Here is a 23197-nt window from a genome sequence, read left to right on the forward strand (position 1 = left end):
TGTATGGAGGTATTGGAACAGTATCTTGTGTGGCTGAGAAGGCCAATTCGAGAGTGACCATCCCGTCCACACTGAAGACAAATGCAATCTGTCCCCTGTCCAGCTCCCTGGTTTTGCTTGCTTCGGGACTGCCTCTTTGCCTCGGTCTGCTGTACAAGTGTCTCTTCAAATTGGTTTCCCATCTGTTGAGGTCCATTCCTAAGGCCTTCAGATCCCGTTTGCAGATGTCCTTGTAACGCAGCTGTGGTCTCCCTCGGGGGCGGCTTTCCTTCACTAATTCTCCATACAGGAGATCTTCTGGAATCAGACCATCAGCCATTCTCACGACGTGCCCAAGCCAACGTAGACGGCGCTGTTTCAATATTGTATACATGCTGAAAATTCCAGCTCGTTCTAGGACTACTCTATTTGGAACTTTGTCCTGCCAGGTGATAACAAAAATGCATTGGAGACAACGCATATGGAAGGTGTTCAGCTTCTTCTCCTGCCGTGCACAAAGGGTCCAGGACTCGCTGCAGTATAGGAGTGTGCTCAGGACACAGGCTCTATAGACCTGGATTTTGGTGTATGCCGTCAATTTCTTATTAAGCCATACTCTCTTTGTGAGCCTAGAGAACATGGTAGCTGCACACAAACTAGTATTTATATTTTAAAATCACTACAGAAGCATTTAAAGCAGAAAAAAGGTATCTTTACTTACAGCTACTATCCATACAGTAGTTACAATCGGAAAAAGGAAGAAATGAAAACTCCAGCAGCAAGCCCTTGAAGGATGCTTAAAGGAAGACAATGGGATCAAAAACAGGAAGAAGGGCAGAGGCTTGCCTCAAATGCCAGAGGTGGGGAAATAACTTTACTAATCAAGTCAATGGTGAAGACCAATCACATTAGGCTGCAAAGCCCTCTCCTACTGATGCCGAATGTTAGTGCATACAAGATTGCTATTACCCCAACACAACAAACCAAAATTAAACAAAATGAACCACAATTTGTTTGTACTAGAACAGAGCACCAGCAGACACCAGTGAAGAGGGGGTAGGTGAAGTGATGGTACTAGTTTCTTCCCCCCCCCCTTTTACTTTGCTAGATCTACATGCAGACTCATACTCTTCAGTTCAGTATCTCTCTCTCCCTCTCTCTCTCTCTGATGATTTTCCACTCCTTTTTATTGTTCCTTCATCATAGCTGGATAAGCCAACACAGCTTCAAAATCTTTCCTCATTCTCTATCCTGAATGGATTTCAAATATAATAAACCTATACTTAATTTTTCTATTATTTCTAGTTTACACAGCAGTTATTCGTGCATTAATATGAACAAGTGGAAGAACTTCCTGACCATCAGAGCTGTATGGCAGTGGAACAGGCTGCCTTGAAGGGTGGTGGAGTCTCCTTCTCCGGAAATTTTTATCTCCAAATAAAGGCGGGTTGGACTTGATGGCCTCAGTGGTCTCTTCCAACTCTCTGACTCTAAGTGCTCAATACCATGATATCACACTTTGCCAATAAAATACCATGGAATTCCTACGGTCTGAATGTCTATCAGTCAGATCCTAGTTTGTTCAACAAATCATTTTTTAAAAAAATAATAACTTAGTATTCTGTTCCTGTGTAGTCAGAGAAAATAGGTTAAATGAAAAATAATTGCTGTATGGAAGTTTGCTGGTGGTCATTTATTACATTCTTATAGGTAATAATAAGAAAGCTAATAGAATGTATTCATTCCTAATTTTCCATTCTATTTGTTCTCCATTGTCATTGATTAACCACAGAGCCATCAAATGTATTTCATACTCTGACCTATCAATAGTGTAAGACTTAGCAGGAGTGCTAACTAATGATTTTGCGTTATTATTTATTTATATTTATTTACTTATTTATTGAATTTATACCCCACTCATCTAGTCAACTGACTACTATTACATAGTTATGCTCTACTTAGCTTGCTAGACAGTTCAGTGGTTTAGGCATCTGGTTGGCAACTCCCTGCCTCCTATGAGTAGAGCCAGCCTGTGTAACCTTGAGCAAGTTGCACAGTCCCAGGGTGCACTGAGAGGAAGAGAATGGTAAACGACTTCTGAGTATTACCTACCGAGAAAACCCTAGAAAGGGCCGCCATGAGTCAGAATTGACTTGACAGCACACTGTTATTATTATTATGCTGTACTTCCTGTCATTGAGCAAAATGTAAAATAATTCTTAAATGTATCACATGTTTGGATAGGTGGGGGAATCTGGTAGCCAAGTAGCTTCCTGTGATTCAAAATCTGGCTGTCAAGAGTTTCAGCTGGAACTGCTGCATCAGATAACATGACAGTGATACTGTGAGAAAACTCCAAAGGCACACAAACACAGGTGTTAGGACACTGACATTAAGATCTCAACAGTAAAAAGACATTTTAGAAGCAGCATTTAGATATGCTGTACCAGGACATTAGAATGTGTTACATTAACAGCCCTTCCAGCACTTCAGAAAAATAGCATTACCATTGCAGGGCTGGTTCAAGGTAGGCATGTTGGTGGAAATATATATGCATGATATTGAACTTGCCTTAGCTGTTGATAGGTCAGATGTTTTAGGTCATATTTTTCATAAAGCAGCAGCAGAAGTACAGTTTTTTTAAAAAAATCTTTAAAAAGAAACATGATTTTCATTATCCCAGTGCTAGCTTCTATTAATTTTCAGGAAAATGTTTAGACAAATGCTCGGATACTCAGACAGTCGTGTATAATCTGTCATCGTATCTTGGTTTCTCTACACAGATCTGAAGAAAGAACACGGATCTCTGAAGCTTTCATTGGAAGAATGAATACCTTTGTCAGTAGTTCTTTTTTGTATGTATACTGTGCAATGGAGGGTGGGCACGAAGCAGCCTGTGAGCTGCAGCACAGACCGTCCCCTCCAGGGAATTTATACAGCCCCAGCCTCTCCTCCAGCATGGTCTCCCTATTTTTTTTTTTTTTAAGTCCCTTGATTCCCACTAAAAGCAATATACGGAGCACTTCTTGCCAATTCTGCCACTCCATCACCAATTTTTTAAAGAAAGAAAAAAATGACCACTAGAGAGTGCAAGCAGTTTTTTCAGCTTCCAAAAAAAGTGTTTTGTAAAGTTAAGCCCATTTTTTCAGCTTACAAAAATCTTCTACCAAAAAATCATGTAAATTAGCCTCTTTGATCACACCTCTCTTCCCCCTCAGACCCTTTTCCATTTTACAGATCACAAAGTTGGGTGGAATAGCTACTGTGTTTCCCCAAAAATAAGACAGGGCCTTATATTAATTTTTGCTCCAAAAACCCATTAAGGCTTATTTTTCAGGGGATGTTTTGTTTTTTTCATGTACAACAATCTACATTTATTCAAATACAGCCATGTCATCTTCTTCTGGTTATTGCACAAGGGTGGATGGCGAGCTTTCACTTAACATGGGTTTATGTTGGGGGTAGGGCTTATATTACGAGCACCCTAAAAATCATACTAGGGCTTATTTTCAGGTTAGGTCTTATTTTCAGGGAAATAGGATACCTTGGAAGACAAGAATAAAATTCAAAAGGATCTTGATAGGCTTGAGCACTGGGTTGAAAACAACAGAATGAAATTTAACAGGGGCTGAGTGCAAAGCTCTACATCTACGGGGAGAAAACAAATGCAGTTACAAGATGAGGGATACTTGGCTCAGTAATACTATGAGTGAAAAGGATTTTGGAATTGGAAAATAAATGTTGTGGCATCGTAAAAACTAATTACTGAGCTTTCATGGAACAAGTCCATTTCTTCAGACATAAGAGGAAGTACTTATACATTTTATACAGGTCTCCAAAATAAACAGTACAGTGGTGCCTCGCATTACGACGTTAATTCGTTCCAGCAAAATCGCTGTAGAACGAAAACATCATAATGCGAAAATAAAAAGCCCACTGAAACGCATTCAAACCCCTTCAATGCGTTCCAATGGGCTGGAAACTCACCATCCAGCAAAGATCCTCCATAGGGCAGCCATTTTCGGTGCCTGTGCAGCGAGGAATCCGTCCCAGAAAACAGTGAGGAGCCATTTTATTTACCCAGGGGCCATTTTGAAACCACCGATCAGCTGGAGGAAAATCGTCGTTTTGAGAAGAATCGGTTCCCGAAGCAGGGAACCGATCATTGCAAAGCGAAAAAAACCCATTCAAACCATCGTTTTGCGATTGCAATTGCGATTGCAAAAAGATCGTCATAATGCGGTTTCGTCGTAATACGGGGCAATTGTAAAGCGAGGCACCACTGTAGTATGACACATTTGGTAATGAGTCAAGAATCTCTAACTTTACCTTTGAAGCCTGTTCTGTAAAAGTAGCTGTGGTTAGTCTGGAAGGAACCTGGGCTATGGAAAATAACATATAACATATAACAACAGATTAAATATTAATTAATCAAGGGTTCTTAAGACATTACCAAATGTTTGTGTTGTTTCAGCTTTTGCTATCTATATCCTGGGGTTGCTTTACTCACTAATCATTATAGCCTTTTACAGAACAGAGCCTCAAAGGAAAAAAGCTAAATATCAAACAAAGGTCTTAAGTCATTATTAGGTGTAAAATGCCACACTACTGTACAACTGCTCTCATTGCACAGGTTGTGCTCAAAATCCTTATCGTTTATTATTTATTTATTTATTTATTTAACTTATATGCCGCCCACACTACCCGAAGGTCTCTGGGCAGCTTACAGCATTTATGTGTTTCAGATAAGGAGTAGAGTCAAAGATATGTAGGGAGTGCCTGACCACCTTATCTATCTCCTGAGAAATCTATACGTGGGACAGAAAGCAACAGTTAGAACTGGATATGGAACAACTGATTGGTTCAAAATTGGGAAAGTAGTACGACAAGGCTGTATATTGTCCGCCAGCTTATTTAACTTATATGCAGAATACATCATGCGGAATGCTGGACTGGAGGAATCCCAAACCGGAATTAAGATTGCCGGAAGAAATATCAACAACCTCCGATATGCAGATGATACCACTCTGATGGCAGAAAGTGAGGAGGAATTAAAGAACCTCGTAATGAGGGTGAAAGAGGAGAACGCAGAAAATGGTCTGAAGCTCAACATCAAAAAAACTAAGATCATGGCACTGGTCCCATCACCTCCTGGCAAATACGTAGAAGGGAAAGATATGGAGGCAGTGACAGATTTTACCTTCTTGGGCTCCATGATCACTGCAGATGGAGACAGCAGCCACAAAATTAAAAGACGCCTGCTTCTTGGGAGGAAAGCGATGACAAACCTTGACAGCATCTTAAAAACCAGAGACATCACCTTGCCAACAAAAGTCCGCATAGTCAAAGCTATGGTTTTTCCTGTCGTGATGTACTGAAGTGAAAGCTGGACCATAAAGAAAGCTGACCGCCAAAGAATTGATGCTTTTGAATTGTGGTGCTGGAGGAGACTTTTGAGAATCCCCTGGACTGCAAGGAGAACAAACCTATTACTGTAATTCTGAATGAAATCACCCCTGAGTGCTCACTGGAAAGACAGATCCTGAAGCTGAGGCTCCAATACGTTGGCCATCTCATGAGAAGAGAAAACTCCCTGGAAAAGCCCCTGATGTTGGGAAAGTGTGAAGGCAAGAGGAGAAGGGGATGAAAGAGGACGAGATGGTTGGAAAGGGTCATCGAAGCTACCAACATGAATTTGATCGAACTCCGGGAGGCAGTGGAAGACAGGAGGGCCTGGCGTGCTCTGGTCCATGGGGTCACAAAGAGCCGGACATGACTTAACGACTAAACAACAACAACAAATGCCATGACCACAGCATCTGTAATTTAGGTTTGCTCTTCAGATGGCAATTGTCAATTTGCCTTGGAGTGCACCTCCAAGTTAACCATCTATTGTCGTCAAACTGGTCCACATACCCTGGGCCAGCCCTAACATTAGGCAGACTCCTGTAGCCGCTTTGAGCAGAAAGGAGCAGTTGCAGGATAATGCAACACTAAAGAGTCAACCTCATGACCCAACCGTAGGTCGCCGGATGTTCTTGGACTACAACTCCCCAAAAACCTGGCAAGTACAGCGAGTGGTGAAGACTTCTGGGAATTTCAGCCCAAGAACCTCTGGGGACCTAAGGTGGGGAACCACTGCCCTATACGCTGCTACACCGTTGCCTTGTGGACTGTTCTTCCACAAAAGCAGCACTGAAATGCTTCTGTCTTGGGAATCCCCAGCACCACCCCTGGTGGCCGAAAGGCCCAAAACGACTCAGCTTGAAAAATGTGCCCATAATCCACATGATAACAAAAGACACCGAGCGGATCTCTGTCACTCATCCTACCATGAGGGAGAATAAAGTGATTGCTTCCTACAGCAGATTCCAGGAACAGATAGCCAACTGGTTCTCTTTGCACGCCCTGAGGAAGCGCATGATATTTGCAGGATTCTCCCCCCACACCCCAGCTTTGTGTCAAAACAACCTGCCTGGATTTGGGGGATAGCCAGGTGGATGCCTTAGGCTCATGGGCCTAAACCGGGCAAGGGAAGGAGGAGATGTACCAGGCAGTCCCTGGCTAGTTCCACAGGATTTCGACCCCCCCCAGACAAGAGACGTACCCCAGGCAGAGACAGAAGCCGGGGAGGGAGTGAGGAGATGGCGGGCCTGCAGAGCCCCGGGCCTGGGTGGCCACCCTGGGCGCCCACCAAGAGGGGCTGAGAGAGAGAGAGAGGCGGGGGGGTGCATCCTCCCCAAGGCCCCTCAGCTCCGTGCAGAGCGGAGCCACCCAAGGGAAAGGAAGCAGGTGTATGGGGGGGGGGGGGCTGTGAAAGCGAACCGTGGGGGGCCTCGTGCCGAAGAGACGGCGGGCGGGGCGAGGAAAGCTCCCTCAAAGCGCCAGGCGACCTCCTCCCCACAGGAGCCGGGGAGGGACCCCCTTCCCCCCCCTCCTTCACGCGGATCAGACGGCCATTCTGCGGACGAGGCGGCGGCCCGGCCCCAGGCGGCTCCCCCTCAAAAGAAACCCGCCCCGAGAAGAGGCGCCCCTTACTGTCCGTCGCCATGGCGGCGGCGGCGGCGGCTTCTTCTCCTTCTCCGGCACTAAGGGCTCCCGCTTCCCGACCGGGCTCCGGCGCTGGAGGGAGCCGCTCTTTCGCGTGGTGGCCGCCGCTGCCGCCTGCCTGCCTTCCTTCCTCGGTCCTTTTACACCGCGCCGCTTCCTTCGCCTGCCCGCCTGCCTGCCTCCCTCTCAGGCGACGCGACTGAAGCTGGCGCTCCCTTCAGCCCATGCCTTCCCTCCGGCGCTCTCCGGGGAAGCCGAGAGGCTCTCGCGCTTTTCTCTTTCCAATATATATATATTTATTATTTAACAAGCGCGCACTCGCTTGGGATGCGGTGCGCGCCAAAACGCGAGCCACCGGCTGACCCCCGCTTGTCGGGAGGCACTGGGGGGCAAAGTGGACCCCCTTTCCCAGACTTGTCCTGCCCCCCCAAGCCCCTCTGGACCTTTCTCCCCACCGGGGTCAGGCTGACCTTGCTTGTCATTTTAGCCCCTTTCTTTTTAATCCGCCTTTCAAGGCACAGCTGTCTTGGCCAGGCGGCTTACAAGCATCTATCAAACATGCTGGACACCCATCATTCAGAGCACCTCAGGGATGGGATGGTGGAAGCTCCTCTTTTTTCCCGAGGTTAGGGGCCGCAAGGGGGATAGGAGGCATCCAGAAGGACCCTATTCCTGGCTGCCCAGAGGTTGCGCACCAAGGACGGCGGCAGGTTGGGTGTTCATGGATGGATTGCCATGATCTGACATCGGCAATTTGGATTTAGGAACCCCGTGTGGTAGTCGATAGGGATGGACTGGACTGAAGACCACGGTTTGAATCCCTTCCTGGTCAGCCATGCAAGGTGCGGAACTGGTAAAACCACTCTTTAACAGCCAGAAGGGACCCTAGAGATCATCAAGTCCAGCCCCTGTCAAGGAGGGACAGTGGGGAATTGAACTCCGAACCTCTGGCTACACAGCCAGAGACCTAAACCACTGTTACAGCACTTATCACAGGCTGCAAAAGCAGACACACACTTAACAGAAGTAAAGATGACAGGAGAATGCAGAAAAAATGTTTTATAATTGAATAAGTTATCCATTATAATTTACATATAACACATATTAAGTATAAGCTCTGGAAAATTGGAAGAAAAAAGATGGAATGGCTAAATTCCCTCTGCAGGTCATCAACAATACAATGTACTTCTTCCAAGGTAAGTTCTCTAATTCCGGCCCCTCTTGTCTTTCTAGCTTCTTAACTCGAACACAGATATAAAGCAGTTTATAATGTGGATTTGAGCTACTTGGCTTGTTGTTTTCTTTAGCTGGAGACACATCTGACCCACACTAAGCCAATGTCTACACAGCCTTTTAATTCTGAATGCATTCTTAACGGGTCCTCTTCTTTTTCTTAGTCGGTACATAATCTGGAAATGAGAGAATAAAAGCAGTCATCATCCAAAAAGTCAGCAGCAGATAGTGAAGAAGAAATAAAGAACCACTAACTGGACAAGGTAAATGAAACCAAATCATTTTGCAGAAACCTGGAGTCAAAGAACTGGGCTAGATGAAAGAACTGGGCTAGATGAGGCCAAAAGTGCATCAAGCAATGACCAACCAGATGCCCAGAGGAAACTCACAAGCACGACATGAAGACAACAGCCATCCCCAAAGCTGATCCCCAGTATACTGAATGACTCTAACATACGGCCATCATGAGTACCAGTGATTACAATCTCAAAGTGGAGAAGGGTATTAAATAAGTGAAAGAGGAAGTCCACTGTGTCACATCTCCCTTTGGAAAGGACACCCAAATGACACATTATACCAGAAGTGTCAAGAGACAGTTGACTTTGCATCACTTCTTCAACCCTGTTATCTAAGATGCCAAGGCGTCCTCCATTACAAGCCACTACAATCTCCAGAAAGCTCAACGGTGCACCCAACAGCACCTGGAATATTCAGGACCTCACCAGGCATCCTCCACCTCAGTGGTCCTGAGGGACTAGATCGGCGGGATATAAATAAAATAAATAAATAAATAAATAATTTTTTGTTTTGCTCCATCAGCTTTTAGTCTTCACAAATATAAGTTCTTTTGCACAATGGTCTGATCAGCTATGAACTGGCTAGCTCTTTTAATTCAAGCATAGGGTCATAATGAACGCGGTGTCTGTAGCGTTCACCCTTTGTTAGGTATAAGTCATGTATTATTCATGTTCTATGCAAATGTGGTTGAGAGGCGGAGCCAAGAGAGAGGTTAAAAGGCAGAGCCTGAGAGGAGGAGTTAATCAGTCAGGAGAGAAAGTCAGTGAGTTAGAGTCAGAAGAGATAGAGATTGGGTTAGAGACTAGTTAAGATAAATAGGGAAGGTGGAAATTATATGGCAAGAGTATGTACTTCTGAAGAACTTCTGTGATTATTAAAACTTATTTAATAAATAAGTTTTGTTTGCATTCACCATACAAGTATCTGATCAAGCGTCATTTATTTTGTGGATTGAGGTAATCCACTGGTGGCAGTGAAAGGAAAACACGACTGGAACTTTTGTGAGGGCACAAAACGTAGGTGCCTCTAGGAGGTGATTGTCACAGAGTCCTTTTCAAAGATGCTGACCAGGTGCCTGACACTGGAAATGCAGGACAGAAGACAAGTGGATCAATCCGTCAATGGTCAGTCTCAGCAAAGACGCCAGCTTTTATTGCAACTCAGAAGCCTGCAAGTCAGACTTTGCCCACACCTCAAAGTGCCAGGTTGATAAAATCTAAACAGAGACCAAGCTGCTCTCCCTCGGATCATCCTCTCTGCAAATAAACTCTGCATAAACTTGAGTAAAAAAGTAACTCACTATGTAAGATTGGCTTTATCTGGAAGTGCATGTGTGCACATAGGTGCATAAGAGAGACTATTTCCTTCCCTTCTTCCTAAACCAGCTCCTTTTTATGTCCGAACATTTGGCTGCATTGGTTTAAAATGGGAGTTCTTCATTAAACATTGCCTAGTACCACATGGCTGCAAGATGACTGCGTTTACGGGTTTTGTGCTTCTGGGCTTGGAACAAGAAAATGTAAAATAACGTTCTCTTTATTTTCCTATCGCTGGGCTGAAGAAAAATGGCTTGGCATGTTCTAGATCAGTGGTTCTTAACCTTTGTTACTCAGATGCTTTTGAACTGCAACTCCCAGAAACCCCAGTCAGCACAGCTGGTGGTGAAGGCTTCTGGGAGTTGCAGTCCAAAACTCCTGAGTAACTCAAGGTTAAGAACCAGTGTTCTAGATGGACCAAGTACAGTGTCACCGTGGTGGCAATCTATCAGTGACGTGGGCATGGCAGAGTGCAGCTCTTCTGGGGGAAAAAAGGGAACCACCAGCATATAAGGTAAAAAAAACCCCACACCACCCTTTTGCCCAATGCATATCACCATTCAACCTACCCTCATCACTTGAATGGTCTTCTTCTTCACTCTCACCCTCTACAATCACAGGCATACTCAGGTTCTTGGCACTTTGCTCCCTTATGGATTGCAACAGCCCTGCAAAAATGATAGTAAAATCAAGGAGAAGTTACTTCCAGTTCAGCTCCATACCCAAGTTGTATTATGTCCTGGCCAGTAAATATGACTTCCTGTTAGAGCAGTACGGCAGTGGAACCAGTTACCTTGGGAGTGGGTGAGTGCTCCAACACTAGAGGCATTCAAGAGAAACTAGACAACCACCTGGCAGATATGCTTTGATTGTATTCTTGGGTTGAGCAGGAGGGGTTGGACTGGATGGCCTTGTAGGCCCCTTCCAACTTCACTTTTCTATGATTCTATGACAGCATGCTATTTCAATGCAATACTATCTTGCTAGTCCTAAGCTAATAAAAGGACCTGCATGTGCCTGTGGTCTGTTATTTCTGTTGTTGTTGTTGTTGTTGTTGTTGTTGTTGTTGTTGTTGTTGTTGTTGTTGTTGTTGTTGTTGTTGTTGTTGTTGTTGTGTGCCGTCAGGTCACTTCCAACTTATGGCAACCCTAACAGCATTTTCAAGGTTTTAGACATGTTCAAGGAGTGGCTCACCATTGCTACCTCTCAGTGAGTTTCTGTGCCTGACTAAGTCTTCTGTGTCCTAGTCCAGCCATTCTCAGCAGGGCCCATATGGCTGGGGGGGGGGGGCACTGGCACATTTGAAGGGGGCCACAGGTTGCAAACAATTCCTCACACCACCTTACGAGGCAGCGTTGATGTGACTTATATCATGCTAATTTGGCCTCTACTTCTTTCTCAAACCAAAAAAAAGCTTGAGAAGGGTTGTCCCTACAAATATTCTAAATAAATACCATGGTAAAAATTCTCTTCATACAATAATCCAATACAATGGTGCCTCACTTAACAATTACCCCGCATTACGACGAAATCGCCGTATGACGATCTTTTTGCGATTGCAATTGCAATCGCAAAACAATGGTCTAAATAAGGTTTTTTCGTTTTGCGATGATTGGTTCCCAGCTTCAGGAACCGATTCTTTGCAAAACGATGTTTTTTTTAACAGCTGATCAGTGATTTCAAAATGGCCACGGGGTGCTTAAAATAGCTCCCTGCTGTGTTTAGGGACGGATTCCTCGCTATACAGGCAACGAAAATGGCCGCCGTATGGAGGATCTTTGCTGGACGGTGAGTTTTTACCCCATTAGAACACATTGAACGGGTTTTAATGCGTTTCAGTGGGGTTTTTAATTTCGTATTATGATGTTTTCACTTAACGGCGATTTTCCTAGAACAGATTATCATCGTTAAGCGAGGCACCACTGTATACTATTGCAGTCAAGGCAGGAGTGGGGAGAGGCACCACAAACCCATCCATTTCCAAAGATCTGGACGACAACAACAACAACAACAACAACAACAACAACAACAACAACAACAACAACAACAGGTCTCAACAGGATGCACATAATGAGGGTGCAAGATGGAGGAGTTGTGCAATCATGGAGAAATCTTTTTCACACCCCGCTCCTCCCCACACAGCCACACCTCCAAGAACATCAGCACTGATCAGAAAGCCTCCCTTGGCACTCTCAGCATCCAGATGAGTTTACAGGGAAGGAGGTGCTCCGTTACTCAGACGCAGCACACAGGGCTTTATATGTTAAAAGGAAGGGCCCAGACAGAACTTAGGAGCAAACTGTCAACCACTAGAGTTAGCAATTAATTCCCACCCCACCCACCCCCAGTCTCTCATCATGGGCAAATACCTCTCTTTTGCACAGTCTCTGTCCTCTGCGTTGGTTGTGGCGTTTTTCTAGCTTTCTTAGCTCTAGGTGATGTCGTTTTCCCATGATCCGATCCTGACTCAGAAGACTCCAGCTTAATTTGGCGATGCCGTCTTGATTTAGAAGTCTAGAAAAGGGGTTCAGTTCAGGTAAGTAAAACAGGCAACAATGAAAGACTGAAGAATAAGTGTGCTCTTTAATACAGCCATCCAATGAACCACTAGGGTCTGTTCACGGTGCAGCTTGGGAAGGTGGGGAGAAGGGACGCAGTTTCAACCCCAGAAATGGTGCAAAGGGACAGGTCAAGGTCACAGCTCCCATCTAATGAGTCGCTCTTCTTTATGGTTGTTTCTGAGCTTAGAAAAATATTATCCAAGATACCAAATCTCCCACACATTTCTTGCTCTTTCGTCACTCACGGGTTGGAATCCTCTTGCACTTGATATAGGAGAAAGTGACACCTGCAGAAGTTCACGGGGACTAACACCCAGTCGGTCCTCATTGTGCACCTGATTCTGCACTTGACAATGCAATTCTTTGCGTGTCTGCAAAGTGGCTTGCGGGGCAGGACTTCTGCCTTGGCACGACATTTTGCAACTCTTTGAGCAGCTACGAGTTACGAAGGTGCAGCCATGCAACAGGATTTTGGTTACTGAATAAAAAGGAATTTGTTGTGTTTTAAATCCTTATATACCAGTGCTATAATCTGCTAGTTTGGCAAGAATTATACAACACTCATATTGAGGGGTGTGCATGTGCCTTTGTTTAAATTTCAGGCTGCTTTGCAATGTACCTACGTTGCAAGGCGACGGTCTAGAGGTATAAAAAGCTACTTTGATGCCCTGCTATCTGTAGCTGCTTCTTACAGGACAAATTTCTACCACTGGGTCACTGAAAACTGTTGGCATTATCATTATATTTTTAACACAGACTTTCTTGTTCAGGATGCAAATCAGAACTATGTATATTTTCCAAACATAAATCAAGGATAGAAATCAGAACAGTCAAGAATTGTAAGAGCTATAATTCTCCACCATGCGGAAAAATAGAAAAGGCAGTAAGACAACAGCCTTTTAAGAACCCATCCTTACAAAGGCAGAGAATTAACGAGTACTGTTTTTTATACACTTACTTGAGCAACTGTAGAATAAGATCTCGATTTGATGTCAGCTAACAATCTGGCTCTTCCAGCTCCCTGGAAAGAAAATATGACAAGTGTCATCTCTATGTGGCTTAGTTTTGGATCGCTATCCATTTTTAAATCCACTGGACTGAATTATCCAGATTGTGTGAGAAAAAAAATATTAATCATTACTTTCAAAGTGCAACTATAATATGTAATATTCATATTTTCTACAAACCTACTCTGCTTTAAGGGCTTCTCCAGCCACATCTGGGGGACACAAAGGCAGCACTCGGACTAAAGCGAAAGGGTGCTTCAGCCTCTACAAGCAAGAACTGCAGAGACAGACTACAGAATCGCTATATGGTCCATACCGTTGGGCTCCAACGATTGTTATGGAACCAACTCTAGGAAGAAAATTCCATTTTTATTCAGAGGACTTCCTGAACTCCTAGTTATGTGCTCTATAGAGCTAAACCATGAATAGTATGAAGGATGAATAGCACAAGAAACCATTCATGCCAGACTATATCATAAAGTCAATTGGCTCAGTCTCTTATTGCTTTCCCTTAATTTCAAGCACTGTTGTATTTCCTTACCTCTGAGTCTTGCGAAGAACCTTCCTCTTCATTTCTCACTTCTTCATGCATAGCCGCCAAAGAGGGATACTGGAAGAACACACAGGATTGTGTGTTAAAAAATAAAATGAGACTTTGCTTGTGTCACACTAACACGTTCAGTGTCCTACTAGGATCCACCTGCCCTTTGTAGCTCCTCCATGCTACTTGAACCCTATTCTGGTGTGTTTTCCCATCCCGCTGCTACAGGTCTGAAGGACACACTGGAGGCTGCAAGGGAAAGGAAACCTCCCTCCCCTGATTTTGCTGGTGGAGACAGCTCCGTCAGCAGAACAGCAACGCTGGATCTGCCTACCGTGTGCAACTGGCACAATCTAATTAGGAGTGAGAACGCTGAGAATCTCCAAGGGCTGTGCCCACAGACACTTACAGAGGAACCCTGTTTGCTCATGCCATGCAGCAATACCCAGCAGGTGACATCTGGATGTCTCCCCACATGTCTGCAGATCTGCCTTTTTCAGGTTCATGCAATCCAATCTAGTGCACCGTGTACTCTGAAACTTCTCATTACATTCTGACTCGCAATGCATACCTACGTAGCCACTGCCAAATACGATAATGTCTAAATACTATAACAAGTTAAAATCAATCTCCAAACCAAAACATTCCTTCGCCTTAATTCACCTCGAATTCTGAAGCATTTCTGATGCATGAATAGCCTCCTGATCTCTTATTTGTTCTCCATTACAGTCGTGCCTGGCTTAACGATTACCCCGCATTATGACGAATCCGCTTCACGACAATGTTTTTGCAATCGCAAAAGAATGTTTTAAATGGGGCTTTTCCACTTTGCAAAGATCGGTTCCCTGCTTCGGGAACCGATTCTTCGCATTACGATGATCAAAACAGCTGATTGTTGGGTTTTCAAAATGGCCGCCAGGTGCTCAAAAATGGTTCCCTGCAGTACTTAGGGACGGATTCCTCGCTATACAGGCACCGAAAATGGCTGCCGTATGGAGGATCTTCGCTGGATGGTGCGTTTTTAGCCCACTGGAACGCATTAACTGGGTTTTAATGCGTTTCAATGGGTTTTTTATTTTCGCTTTACGACGTTTTCACTCTACAGCAATTTCGCTGGAACGAATTAATGTCGTTAAGCGAGGCACCACTGTATAAAGTATTAGAATCATAGAGTTGTAGAGCTGGAAGAGACTCGAGGATCATCTCGTCTTAACAGTTAAGTCCACTGGGGTAAGGAAACGTGAACCTGACAGGATTCAAGATTCCATGCCCCAGTGAACTTAATTTCTAGATTATGTTTACTAGATGCTTTAATCATGTACCACCAATGTTACAGAACTCCATCCAATTAGACATCAATCACCCAAAACCTTTAAAAAAAATAAACTACTTCAATCTAGTTGTCTGTTTTGCCCAAAGCTACCCTGATATCTAGTGTCTTTGACACTCATTGCAATGGAACAAAGCAATCCCTTGGCTACTGCTACTTAATCCATGCAAATCAAGAAGCTACTTGAAAAAGTTGAATGTTTTCTTCTATGCCAGTAGCTCCCAACCTTGCACCCCCAGAGGTTCCTGGACTAAGTCTCCCAGAAGCCTTCGCCATTAGTTCTGCTGGTCAGGATTTATGGAAGTTGTAGTTCAAGAACATCTGGGGAACCAAGGTTGGGAACCACTGTTCTGTACCCATTGCCAAAGTAACCCATGGACCAGAACTGCAGAGGCAGGGTGCATAAAGCAGTATTTTCACCGATGGCCCCAACTGTGAAACAGCCTACTCGTGAACCCACACCTGGGATTCTTTCAGGATAATGGCAAGAACACTGAAAACGTATTTGGCTAGCGACTGCAATACGTCACACTGAGAGTTTTTTGAAATGTTTTTGCCGTTTATCATAATCGAAGTGACTAGGCTTTGGGACAACATGAATTATAGTGTTGAATAGATAAATAGGTAAGTGGCACTAACTTCAACATGGGAAATGGCATCCAAGTTACCTCCAGAGCCTCAGTTAAGACACAAACAGAGGTCACCCACCATTTTGTTCTTTTGCCACTGACGATATTCCAAAACAATGTTCTTGAAACTGGCTAGGAAGTCGTCTTTTATCATATCGATAGCCCTGTCTGGCTCCGACTGATTCGTGGAAATCAGACACTTCATCTTTTGATAATGCTCGTGAACATTCCTTGTCTCCTTAAAATGAAAAACATAGGTGTGTAAAACACATGTATGCAAAATGGAATAGGTTTCTCTGTGTGTAGCAATACTTTTTTAGTCATTAAAAAAATGGCGCAATTGTTCTAAAAATCAGAGCAAGCTGAATGTCCCACAGGAACAAGAACTCCTAAGAAATTATAATTCACATTTTATTTCACTGTTCATAAGTTTGTCCTTAAACATATATGTAAGGAAAGGGGCATTTATTTTAGAAGCTTACAAAAGCTTATCTTACAACTAAAATACTGAAATGTGAAAACAAGGAAAAGAGAACTTGGGCTCTGTAGATCAGAGGTCCCCAGTCAGACTGGGCCGCGGAGACAGACCCCTCCCCCACATGCACTCCCCCCGCACACCCCGTTTGTACCTGCACACACACCTGCACCCAGATGAGCGCTCCCCCACCCCTTCGTACAGGCGTACGAGTGCCCCAAGCGCCGCACCGCCCTTCATGCATGCCCACAAACGCTACAGCGCCCTTTGCACATGCGCATTAGCATCCCCCACGAGTGTCCCCCTCCTTTGCGCATGCACACAAGAGTGCATGCACTCCCTCACACATGTGCCCGAGTGCAGGGGGCATATCCCGCCTTCCCCAGCCAGTCCGCGGGGCTAAAAAGGTTGGGGACCGCTGCTGTAGATATCTCTAAACAAGACAATCAAAACACAGGACCCAACACACTTTAACATTTTCTCAATAATTTATTACATTCATAGTTCTTGCAGTGCACTGCGTATGTACACACTATTACATATCCATCACTGCAGTGGGTCAAGACTGAAAAACAAGCGGGTTGGAATACATGCAAGATGCTATCATACAACAGTCATGACAGAACAAGGTGTGAGCTATACCTCTAAGAATTCAGCTGGGCTCAGCATGGAAACTCGATCGGTTGGGTCCCTGAATTCACCTGTCATCTCCACGCTGTTATTCATTTTCTTTTTTGTCCTGAATGAAAGCTAAAGAGAATCACAGGTCAGTATCAGAGAAAAAGCTGGTTGTCCAACTTCATCCACTTGCCTGAAATACCACCGACATTCCAAATATTCTGGCATCAAAATAACTGTATTTTTCCAAATGCAATGCTCATCTCCAAATCCTTGTGAAGTGTGTATTCCGTAGAACAGAAAGGGGAGTCCCCTTTAGGTTTACCTGGCTCCTAGGAACAACTGAAAACTTCCAAAGTTTTTTTTCAGTTGCACACAAGGGTCATTTAATAACATTCAGCTCCTAAACGCACAGTTCTGTTCATATGTTCTATACGGCTTTGGATTTTTAAAATGAAATGATGACCATGAACATCCATCTGCAACCAGAAATGAGCTCTCCAAGAGGAGATGCAATACTAAGAATATATTGCATCTTACACCTGCAGTTTGAACAGCCAGGATAGCTGCCTCTGTTCTTCTCCTTTCCTCACGAGCAAGGCATCCACTTCTAATGTGTTGTGACAGATGTATGGCTCCACTGACTTGAAACCAAAATAAGGCAAATAAGGCAGAAGGAGTGCACTAAAAATACTCTCTTTGTGCCTTTCCCCCAACCCAAGCCACTGACTCACTTCCCAGCTCAGAATCTAGGAAAGCATTTAATACAAAGTGGATACAGTGGTGCCTCGCTAGACGATGATAATCCGTTCCACTGAAATCGCTGTTTAGCGAAATCATTGTCTAGCAAAAAGCATTTCCCTATTGGAATGCATTGAAACCTGTTTAATGCATTCCAATGGGGAAGAATCATCGTTGTGGAACCCATGACCTCAGGAGATGGTAAGTGCTCCAACAATTGAGGCATTCAAGAGAAATTTAGACAACCACCTGGCAGATATCTTCTGATTTGTATTCCTGCATTGACCAGGGAGTTGGATTCGATGGCCTTATAGACCCCATCCAACTCCATGATTCAGGGCTTCGATATTAGCACTGGAAAGGAAACAGGAGGTAAAAGCTGGGAAACCTTGTCTCCCTCATAGTTCTGCCTTATAATTCATGTGATGTCTTTAAGGCCTTACAGGACACAAAGAACCTCAAACCAGTATTTGGCTGGTGAAGAACGTAACCAGTTCTGCCAGAGACACTCGTTCTAGCCAGGCCAGCGGCTGAGGAGCCTAATGCCAAGGGAGGCCCAGAAGGAAAGAACGAGGAGCCAGGCCTTCTCGGCAGTGGCCCCTCGCCTCTGGAACAACTTGCTCGTGGAGCTCCGCCTGGCTTCCTCTCTGGATATCTTTAGAAGTAAACTTAAGACATAGCTATTTAGGCAGGCTTTCCCTCCTGCTGTATTTTAATATCTACATTTTTATATCTTGGATTTTTGCATGTTATTGATTTTATTGTTTTTAAATTTTGCAATGCCGCCCAGATTCTAATAAATAAATAAAATAAACAAAATGGAAAATGTTTCAGAAAGGAGAGTAAGTATCAGAGAACCAGAATCTGCCTCTGCTTTAAAGAATCCATCCTTAGTACATACCAGGGCCTTAAGAAATAAAGAACTAGAGGACATGTAAAACCATCATTGCTCTCTTCAAATTGTGAACTCTATAGAATAACTTAAATGATTTTGCTAATATGGAAACAGTTGCTCACAAATTTGGGCATTGCCGTGAAGTAGAAGGCTTTGTCGATCCGAAGCTTCCTGAAGATGTACGCTGCATCATAATGCTGTGCATTTAAAAGCTCCTGCTGGAATTTGCAGACTTCAAACCAATCCTTGAGGGCAACCCTTATCTGAAACAGAAAGGACACAGAGGTATTTCCTCAGACTCAAGTCAGACAAATAACCACAAATGCAACGCCGCTGAACAGCCCATATTGCCAAATGAAAGTAAAATGAAAAGTATAGGAAGCAGTATTTTAGCATGTACACCTTAAGCCTAGCTCCTGCTAGCAAAACTGGGATGTATCGCTTCAGAACATGATCATATGGTTAAATGCAGGAGGTTCTCTTGAAATAGAAAACCACAAGATCTAACAGATGGACAGCACTTCTCTGCAGGACACAAATTTCGTATGTAAAGGGAATTTTTTAGTAAAGTGAAATATTCCATCACATGACACCCCTTCCTCACAGAAGCCTGGACAAAATATCTTAAGATAACAGAAGCATTAAACATAAGTGCATGAAATTCTGTGTGCTTAGAATAATGCATTGAAGGTACAAGGTTGTTAAATGGATAATTTCTTCATGCTATTTCCCCAATCACTAATATGGAGGCATGCAAGGAATAAAACTTAATAAAGCCCATGCTTGCTAAAGCCCATGTTAAATAAGAACATATTAATTGTAGTAGAAGACAAAAGGTTCCCTCATCCAGAAGAGCTTTCTTTCCCTTGATATTGTATATGCCTGCACCCAGTTATCTCTAAGAGAACAGAAAAGCATATGCACAGAATCAATGCAAAACCCACTCTTTCATCACCAGAAAAAAATTGTACACTGTGATTGGTTAGATGGAATGGAATAAATAAATATATAAATCAAATAAATAAATGAACAAATTCTTCATTCTCTACACAGAATTTTCTTTTTCTTGTCCTTCCCATTTCTAGTCCTCATTTTTTTTGGAAATCTGAAAGGACTTCTTTCTGGCCATTTACTTACTAGAACTGCCTTCATTGCTAACTCCTGGCAGGTTTTAAACTAACTGTTTAAATGGAAGCATCGTTGATACAGTGCTTTTGAAATGTTCAATAGGCTTCAGACATGCCTCAATCTTTAGAACAGCCCCATAATGTAGATTGCCATTATTCCTCGTAACAGCATGGTGTGACATTCAAGGTGTTAGACAAAACTCAGGAAGATCTAGGTTCTGTTTCCCACTGTGATGAGAAACTTACTGACTGGCACTAAGCCAGTTATTCTTACTCAACTTATTTCAACTCAGAGTTGTTGTGAGCATAAAGGGAAAAGAAAGAGAGCCATATATGCTACCTTGAGCTTACTGCAGGAAGGAGGGAAGACAAATTAAACTGAATTAAGAGTAAGGAGGGACACCGAGGATAAGAAGCCAGTTTGCCAAGGCCACTTAACAAGTAGTCACAGCAGTTGAAATCCTGTTGCTCAGCTTAGCTCAGAGTTCCCACCCTGACCTACTGTATTGCAAAAGTCTTATTTTTAAACTCCCATCGCTATTATGCATCAGCAAAATAAGGTGCAGGTAGAGTAAGGGGTTGAACGCAAACTGGATAAAGCATAGTTTACCTTTTGCTTTGGCTGACACAGCTGTGTATTGTAAAACCCATAGAGAAGATAAAGGGCACCGACTCGGATCTGGAACGTGTATGGAGGTAAGAAGTATGGCCACAGAAGAGCTAACGCCTCTTTGGTGAACTTGATTTGCTCCGGAGTCCTGATCTTGCCGCTAGAAAAAAACAAGATGGCAATATAATGCATGATGTGGGTCGACTTCAGCTACATATACAAAAATACCAGAGAAGTCACATTAACAAGATAAAAGGATACAGAGGTATATCAAGCAACCCACCAGTGTATCACGGAGAAAGGCCAACAGTGAAGTAATCAAAAGAGTGAGACAGGCTAAGATTTATTTATTATTATTTAAAATAATTTTACCTAGCCTCTCTCTTTAAAAATAAAGACAGCATTTCAAGTTAAAAAGAGTAAGTATACAAACACTAAAAAAGGATCCGACAAATACCACATTAAAAAAGAGAAGGAGAAACAGCACACAGCACAAGTGCAAATAGAACCCACATGCAAGAAGAAATGAACAAAGCAGGCAGAAAGCAGTCTGAAAATCTACTGACAGACCTCTGTGGACCTTTGGGTGAGTCACATATGAGAGTGGCAAGGATTTCTATTTCCAGCTAATTTAATAATAGCAGTAAACAGAACCCTATCCCTACCTAAATTTAGGGTGCTGCAATGCAAAAAGGTAGAAATAACCAGGAGTGGTTTTTTGTGTAAAGGCCTGTGACTTCTGTTCACTCCAATACACCATATTCTTTAATTAGCGCATGTCTTATTCATCAGGCTCCAGACAGTAGATCTCAGGGTTCAAACAAAAAATATCAGGAGAAACCTGAAACACTGAAATCTGAAATACGTTGCAAATGGCATAGATGGTTCCAAGCTTTATTCCATGGAACTTCCAAGGGTTTGAGATGGGTTGGTTGGTTTGACTGTTACAAGCTGTCAAGGGCTTCCCCACTCTGATCAATCACAGCAGGCAAGATTGCCCGCCACCTTCACATCTCTGCTTGGAAAGCAAAACTGCTGCAAGACTACATAGAACTCTATGTAAGATCATCCTAGAACATGGCCCCAGAATGTTTTGCAATGAGCAAACAAGCCCGTTTGGAAAGAGAAATGTGAATCACCTTCCTTAATATAAATCGAGTCACCACGAAAGGAGAAAAGGCAGGAAAAGAGAAAATTAACTAAATATTTAGTTTCAGTAGCTACAGTTGTAACTGCAGCTCACATCAGGCCAAAGCAGCAACAGGTGGTTTAGGAAAGCCAAGGTTCACAGATCTGAAGCCCCAGAATTTCTGAGTAGCAGCGGTTGTGATATCATCCATCATCCTTCCCAAGGTTCCCTCTGAACCCAACTCTCTTAGCAACCAAAAGAAATCTATTTTCCAAAGACTAGCGTATTGTTGGAAGCTACTCTTGTTGTCATGCAAGGTATCTGAGGGTGGTTTGGTCTACAATGTTGTGACTGATAATACCAGTCAATGTTTTTATAATTTTGATTGACTGAGCCTGGCATTTCTTCTTCTTCTTGATGATGATGATGATGATCATCATCATCGGGGATGGCTCCAGGAACTGTCGTGGAGAGCCCCTAAACTTCCAAGTTTACCACCGACAAAGGATAATGGTATTTGGAGTTTTAACACTGAGCAGGGTGTGGGCGCCTTCCTTTCTTGGACTACAACTCCCATCCCCTTCCCCATCTTGTCGAAGGGATCCTGGAAGGTAACAGCCCCAAAAGTAACTTTTTAACCCCTTTGGAAGAGGATCGCAGGTGACTCACCGCGAGTCTGAAACTGGGGATCAGCAGACAGGGGGTGCCCCTGTGCGGGTCCCCCCCTCCGGGGACCCCCCAAAGCAAGGAGTATGGGGGGTTTGCCCAGCGCAGTCCCACCCACCCCCACCTCCCACCCGCTATGGGGCGACCTACTAGAAGATGGTGTGGAAGCGCTGTTCCCTCCACAGCGAGGCGAAGTCCTCGAACCGGACGCTCTCGCTCTCCTGGAAGCGCCTCAGGAGCGCCTCGCAGTCCGCCTGCAGCCCCGGCCACCCGCTCATGGCCAGCCCGGGAAACCCAACACCCGCCGCCGCCGCCGCGCTGCTCCGCTCCCCACTGGCCGGCGAGAGACCGGAGCGAAGGCTCGGAACGCCGCACCGCGCGTGCGCAGGAAGGGCGCGGTCACATGGCGCAGTTAACCCTCAAGAGGCCGACGCCGCCGAAGCCCTTCTTCCGCCGCCTTCCACAGAGGGAGCCTTCAAAGAATTAACCCGAACGGGTTGGAGGCGGGGCGAAGGGAAGAGCGATGGCTGACTCCAGCCAATGAATGGCTAGGTTTGGCTGCTCGCTCCGCCCCGCCCTCAAACGAGGCTGTCTTGTTTTTTTTTTTTCCTTCTCCCTGCTTTTGGCGCGGTGTCTTTTAAATAAGGCTGGCGAAATAAATCAATAAAGAGGCGCTTGCTTTTCAGCTGTGATTTAGGAATACGGAGGAGGATTGAGAGCCATTTTAAAAAAAAGATTGGGTGGCTCTTTCTCCCTGACCTACCTCGCAGGGTTGCTTGGTGGGAAGGGAAACCATGCACACCGTTTTCAGCACACGCAGGAAGACATGGGAAGATCTGGAAAAATTAGGGTGGAAATAGTTTTTTCTAGGGGAGGGGCTCCAAAGCTATTTTTTTTCCTGGAATAATTGAAAAAAAATATGAAGTGTGGAATATGTTTTTTTTTTACCTTGTCCATGACATTGTATTCAAACTATATACTGCAACGTGAAGA

The 23197-nt window shown here is 44.1% G+C and overlaps 2 protein-coding genes across 2 annotated transcripts in view; both read right to left on the reverse strand.

Annotated features, from left to right (window-relative positions):
* SYT16 (synaptotagmin 16) overlaps window positions 1-7246 on the reverse strand; it is a 99115-nt gene extending 91869 nt beyond the window's left edge. The window contains exon 1 of the mRNA XM_072986799.2: window positions 7018-7246. Coding sequence (XP_072842900.2) covers window positions 7018-7030 — 13 coding nt within the window. The 5' untranslated portion in view covers window positions 7031-7246. The remainder of the gene's footprint in view (window positions 1-7017) is intronic.
* Window positions 7247-8073: 827 nt separating this feature from the next.
* Window positions 8074-22571, reverse strand: SNAPC1 (small nuclear RNA activating complex polypeptide 1). The gene is made up of 10 exons (XM_078383754.1): window positions 22355-22571; window positions 20410-20569; window positions 18795-18935; window positions 17061-17168; window positions 16023-16181; window positions 13985-14053; window positions 13395-13457; window positions 12245-12389; window positions 10445-10543; window positions 8074-8438 (listed from the first exon to the last, which is right to left on the reverse strand). Exons 1-10 carry the CDS (start codon window positions 22480-22482, stop codon window positions 8401-8403), a joined length of 1110 nt encoding a protein of 369 aa, XP_078239880.1. The 5' UTR covers window positions 22483-22571; the 3' UTR covers window positions 8074-8400.
* Between the last annotated feature and the right edge of the window lie 626 nt (window positions 22572-23197).

Source organism: Pogona vitticeps, chromosome 1, assembly GCF_051106095.1.
Source record: "Pogona vitticeps strain Pit_001003342236 chromosome 1, PviZW2.1, whole genome shotgun sequence".
Classification (NCBI taxonomy): domain Eukaryota; kingdom Metazoa; phylum Chordata; class Lepidosauria; order Squamata; family Agamidae; genus Pogona; species Pogona vitticeps.

Bases quoted from the DNA above. Each gene is read 5' to 3' on its own strand.
- SNAPC1 (XM_078383754.1), bottom strand. From the start codon at position 22,482: ATGAGCGGGTGGCCGGGGCTGCAGGCGGACTGCGAGGCGCTCCTGAGG. The intron at 10,544-12,244 runs GTATTTGCCCAT...TCATTTTTGCAG, and splicing joins AGAGACTGTGCAAAAGAGAG to GGCTGTTGCAATCCATAAGG. The intron at 8,439-10,444 runs GTAGGTTGAATG...TCTCATTTCCAG, and splicing joins AGACCATTCAAGTGATGAGG to ATTATGTACCGACTAAGAAA.